Below are 6,237 nucleotides of genomic sequence, written 5' to 3'. Positions count from 1 at the left end.
AGTTTGTCTGTGCAGCATTTTTACAAACACATGAACTGTACTTTCAAAATCTTGTTATATGTAAAACAGTAGCAATGGATTTACAGGTATTTCATCAAACACCTTGTAAACAACATAAAAATCAAGAAAAAAATAGTATTTGTTTGATATATGTACCTTCCTTGCCACCAACCACACTTCATTAAGTCATTTCATCAAACACTTGGTGATCAACAGCAATATCAAAGTAACCGAGTCACCAAACCGATTCGATCCGAGTTCGATTTGAGTTGGGTTTGATCCGAGTCGAGTCGAGCTCGAGTAAGCTCGAACTCGGTTCAAAATTTTTTCGAGCTCAATAAATCAGCTCGACTCGGCTCGAACTCAGTTTCGAACCAAGTCGAATCAAGCTTTTTCATGTCGAGTCGAGCGAGTTACCGAGCTAACTCTGCTCGTGTACGGCCCTAAACAGTAGGCAGTAGTAAAATAATGGTTCTCAAAAGATAAGCAGCCTCCTCTAAATACATCAGAATTAGCTGTCTATTTAAAAATAGACTAAAAGTAGGTAGGTTTTCATAAATAACTTCTTTTTTTTTAGGGAGAAGACATAATTAATTTTATTTTTTTTTTACTTGACCATGCATAATTAGAAGTTTGAATTCGGTCAGGCTGATTGGCTTTGAGTTTTGAGTTACGAATGATTTGCGGATTCATGGCACTATTGCTTTAAGATGGAGTTCGATTTAGACCATTCAACCATGGGCCACACCATGGATATACTATGCCCATAAGTCTTACTGATTAGAGGATGCTAATTATCCGATTGTTGCAACACAAATATTCAGTTAAAAGGAAATGGTTCAGTAATGGATGATATCTTATTTGTGATGATTTTTAATATGACGCAAAGATAGTGGGCCCCAACTGGCTAACAATCTATATCAATTTCTAAGCAGACTAAATATACCATGGGCCCACAGTGATGTTTGTGAGAAATCTACCCCGCCCATCCGTTTTGTGAGCTCATTTTAAGGCATGGGACAAAAATTGAACCAGATCTAATACTCAAGTGGGCCAAAAATGTGAGGATTCAATATCCACAGTTCAAATATTCATGGGACCACAGAAGTTTTAAATCAGGGTAATATTTGTATTCTCAGTTCATCCCAGTAGCAATGACATTATGAATGGTATGGGATGAATTTAAACATCACTGTAACCCCAGGCAGGTTTTAACATAAGGAATTTCCCTGCCCATATTTTCCTTCAGTGTGGCCTACTTGAGTCTTAGATCCCATTCACTTTTGATCTCAAGTCTTAAAATTATCTCAAAAAACAGATGAACGGGGTAGATTTCTCACAAACATCACTGTAGGCCCGTTTCCATTGCAGCAACTTCCGGGAAAGGCTCTAACAGGAAATCCGCGTCCCGACGCTATCTACTAAATTATACATATTTTTAATTAAGTTAAATCCAAACCTAAATAATTTGTCCACAAATTTTTAATTTTTAAATTAGAATATGAATGGAAGAAAACTATGAATGTAACCACTTCTTCATTCTGTATTTTCTTGAAGTAAAGTCAACTTCACTTATACCATGGATCTGTCTCATTGTGGGGCATACCCTAAAATGATCTATTAAAATATACACTTTCCCACCGAACCCCTTGGAGGGGACGCAGTTTGGCTTACTAGCCAGTTGGCTAGTAGTCGGTGCTTTGTGGACCCCAACATGATGTATGATTTTTATCCATGCCGTCCATTCATTTTTAAAGATGGTTTTAGGGCTTTTTATAAAAAATGAGGCACATCTAAAACTCATGTGGACCACACCACAGGAAAACAGTAGTGATTGAATGTCCACCATTAAAAATATCCTAGGGCCCACTGTAATGTTTATTTGACATTCAACCTTTTGATTAGGTCGAACAGACCTGGATGAAGGATAAAAAGACACATCAGCTTGATCCAAAACTTTGGTGGCTGCAAAAAGTTTCTAATGGCAGGCCTAAAATAAACACTGTATGGCCCACTTGAGATTTGGATCTACCTCATTTTTGGGCTCATATCATAAAATGAACTGAAAAAATGGACAGATGGCATGGATGAAACATATACACCATGGTGGGGCCCACATAGCACCTACAGGGTCACCAGCCAATCCTTTTCCCATTGGAGGACCGAGTCCTGACCCTGCCATGTCCCATGCAACCTACCCTCTTCTATATAACTAACCCAAATGCTTCGTTCTTTCACCAAACCAAATCATCGTAGCTTCTTGCACCCACCATTTCATAGCATTTTTAGTGCAAGCATTTGAGAGCCATGTCTAAGGTGTCGATCAACGAGATCAGGAAGGCCCAACGAGCAGTGGGTCCCGCCATGGTGCTGGCAATCAGCACAGCCACACCACCTAATGAGGTGATGCAGGCAGATTATCCGGATTACTACTTTAGGGTCACCAAGAGCGAGCACATGAAAGAACTGAAAGAGAAGTTCAGGCGAATGTGTGAGTACATAAACAACCTACTGACTTTGTATTATTAGCTATATTTTCTTCATTAATTCATATCATTTTATTTAATCTTAACTAAAATGAGACTTACTGATGTGTCCGCTGCACTCAAAAGGTCCCTGTTAAAGGACTCATCGCTCATTTTTGTTGGGTTTTTTATTTTTATTTTTTTAAACAATTATAAAAGAGGTGATGCCTCTTGGTAAATTGAGTATTATTTGAATTCCAAATGGTGATGAAAAGATACTATTAATGGTGAAAGGATACATTGTTGAAAATACACCATTGAAGAATATATCTTTTGATGAAAAGCATCTTAAAGCATATCTTGTGACTCTATATAAATTCATCTTGGGGTCAATCTGATAATAACAATTCTAACAATCTCCTCTTCGTCTTCTTTTTCTTCTCTATGTTGGATGTTGAATGTTTGTTGAAAAGTTGGAGTTTTCAAGTGCTAAACTTCAAACAATTTTTCAGACAATAAATTGCAAACAATTTTCAGGGGTTAAACTGTAACATCACAGAAATCAGAAGTATATGCTATAAAAGTATGTTTAAGGTGTAGATTTTCAAATTTTGCAAGACGAATCTCACATTTCTTCAGTCTTAGAGAAGAGGCTTATTGTATCTTGAAAGTAGATTTGCTATAACCCTCTTACAAATTGGTTTAATCATCGGTAAGATGCGAATATCGTCTTAAAGATAACAACATGATAACACCCCTTAAGCTTATCTTTACATTACACTAAAACTCAAACTCATATTTCGAGCCATGCAGGTGATAAATCGATGATCCGCAAACGTCACATGTACCTAACGGAGGACATACTCAAGGAGAATCCCGACATGTGTGCTTCCATGGCCCCCACCCTCAATGCCCGCCAAGACATAGTCATTGTCGAGGTCCCTAAGCTCGGTAAAGAGGCAGCAGTTAAGGCCATCAACGAGTGGGGCCAACCAAAATCTAAGATCACCCACGTAGTCTTCTGTGCAACGGGCGGTGTCGACATGCCTGGGGCTGACTATCAACTCACAAAGTTACTCGGCCTCCGTCCATCTGTCAAACGCTACATGATGTATCAAATAGGCTGCTTTGCTGGTGGCACGGTCCTTCGCCTGGCAAAAGACCTAGCAGAAAACAATGCTGGTGCACGTGTTCTAGTTGTGTGTTCGGAGATCACTGCCGCCACCTTTCGTGGCCCATCTGATACCTATCTCGATGGCCTTGTTGGTCAAGCACTCTTTGGAGATGGTGCGGCTGCAGTGATAATCGGTGCTGATCCTAACTCCTACGAGCGACCGATTTTCCAGTTTGTGTCAGCCGCACAAACCATACTGCCTGATTCAGAGGGTGCAATCGATGGTCACTTAGGTGAGGCTGGCCTCACATTCCACCTACAAAAGGACGTGCCAGGGATCATTTCAAAGAACATTGAGAAGAGTCTAGTGGAGGCGTTCGAGCCACTTGGCATCAATGACTGGAATTCTATTTTCTGGATAGCGCACCCAGGTGGGCCTGCGATTCTTGATCAGGTGGAGGAGAAATTGAATCTAAAGACAGAGAAGTTGAAGGCCACAAGGCATGTGCTAAGCGAGTATGGGAACATGGCTAGTGCATGTGTTTTATTTATTTTGGATGAGATGAGAAGGAAATCAATAGAGGAAGGGAAGACAACGACCGGAGAAGGGTTGGATTGGGGTGTGCTGTTTGGGTTCGGACCTGGCCTGACTGTTGAGACTTTGGTCTTGCATAGCCTTCCTACAACTGTGGCCCACTAACTTTTGGGTCCACCAAATAATAAGGTTATGATTTGAATGGTTGAATTATTGTAAGTTTCAGTTATATTAAGTTATGCATTAAGTTGCATTCTGTAATAAATTATGGTTGGATCCTTACTCTTGTTGGAGTGTAAACTCTCAGGAGTTTCAACACCCGGTCAAGGGTTCGAGTATCCATAAGTGGTGAAATTCCACTAGTATAAGTGTGTGCGTGTAAGGAAAAAAAAAAAAGGTTACATTCTATAATAAATTTAATCGCATGTCTTTTAAGTTATTTATCGGGAAATGCTTGCTTTTGCCTGATGTGATATTCCGCTGTTATTAAACCAAATTAATAAAAAGATAGAAAGAGGGCCTCTTAGCCTGCAGGGCTCCGAAGCTAAGTGTGCCCACCACGGTTTTTGTCCGAAATCTACTTAGTCTATACATTTTGAGAGATCATTTTAAGGTACGAACTCAAAAATAGGCTGATCCAAAGCTCCGGTGAGGACACAGGGAAAAGGAGTGGTAATTGTTCACCTACCATTCGTGAGGCCATAGAAACTTTGTATTAGACTAATATTTTTGTTCTTTCAATTTATTCCAGTGGGAGTGATCTTACAAATGGTTGGGCTCTTTATGAACAGTTTGGATTGCATATAAATATTATTGTTAAGCCTAGAAAGGTTTCAACCATAATTAAGCCAACCCTTTTCACTTTTCTAATTGTTTAGCCTACTTGAATGGATTTCTCAAAACATAGATTGACACGCAGATACTTAACGGCCCATTTTCTCTATGTTTGCTTTAAATATTTTTAAAATACGCATTTTTCAAGAAATGGACTGAAGATAGATGGTCATATGATAAAAACACTTTGGCCTTATTTATATAAGGGATTTTAACAAAATAATACCTCATTAATATGGTATTTATATCCCAATGCCTTTTCCAATTACATCTTCATCAAGATATCTCATTATACAAAGAGGTACCTTTCCTGAGTTTTTCTTAACTTCCGATATAATATTTTATAAAATGACAAAAATGCCCACTAATTAATGAGGTTACATAAAACATCAAAATTTAAAAAGGTAGGTAAATGTATTTATAAAACTAACAAGCTAACCAAAAAAAAAAAAAAAGATGTATTTATAAAAAGATTCCTAAAAAATTAAAAAACAGTGTAAGTTTTTCTCGAAGGTTAATTGCATATGAACATGCGGTGCTATGTGAGCCCATCATGTTGTACATGTTTTATCCACGTCGTGTTGGGATTTGTTCCGCGAAATCACATAGATATGGATCTAGGATAACAATCCAAGAGCACCAAGCAAACATAAAAGAACACAAAGATTTAACATAAAAAACCCTTTCAAGAAAAAATTACGGCACAAAGTGACAGAAATCCACTATGAAAGTATAAATTACAAAGAGAGGGGACTTATCCAATTCGAACAACCTTGAATCTCACTTTTGCTACACCCTTTGAAAACGCCAGAACCCTTTTAAAATCCCTTTGAACACCTTTAGAAAGCCTTAGAATACCTTTGAATGACCCTACGGACTCCTATTTATAGATGGAGAACTCCCACATACGCTCATCCCTAGAAACCGCCTTAAATTTACGCAGTCCGCACACAAACCGCTCACCATCTGCGTAACCTTCAACTGGTCGAACTTATCCTTCGACTAGTCGAAGATTTCAAAATTTTCAAATACATTGTTGCTAAACTTCGAGCTGAACTTTTCTAAATTTAAGACATCTTTTAACAACAATCTTCACCATGTCTTCAATCTTCAAACATTTGGCTTCTTGACCTCTTCTCTTATCTCTGCGACGCATCATAGCTTCAATCAATGCTTCTCATGCACACTCCGTCCTTCTTTTACGCCATCGCCAAGCTTAGAAAGTTCCACGAAACTTGAACTTCTCTATAGGAACAACCTTGGTGAGCATGTCTACTGGATTTACGCTG

General features: G+C 38.6%; 1 protein-coding gene across 1 annotated transcript; it reads left to right on the top strand.

Annotated features, from left to right (window-relative positions):
- Positions 1-2,304: 2,304 nt before the first annotated feature.
- On the top strand, positions 2,305-4,279 carry LOC131253054 (chalcone synthase 2-like). Its single transcript, XM_058253881.1, has 2 exons — positions 2,305-2,491; positions 3,279-4,279. Exons 1-2 carry the CDS (start codon positions 2,308-2,310, stop codon positions 4,277-4,279), a joined length of 1,185 nt encoding a protein of 394 aa, XP_058109864.1. The 5' UTR covers positions 2,305-2,307.
- The last annotated feature ends 1,958 nt before the right edge of the window (positions 4,280-6,237 follow it).

This window comes from Magnolia sinica, chromosome 1 (genome assembly GCF_029962835.1).
Source record: "Magnolia sinica isolate HGM2019 chromosome 1, MsV1, whole genome shotgun sequence".
NCBI lineage: Eukaryota > Viridiplantae > Streptophyta > Magnoliopsida > Magnoliales > Magnoliaceae > Magnolia > Magnolia sinica.
This window is presented reverse-complemented; position numbering and strand designations above follow the sequence as displayed.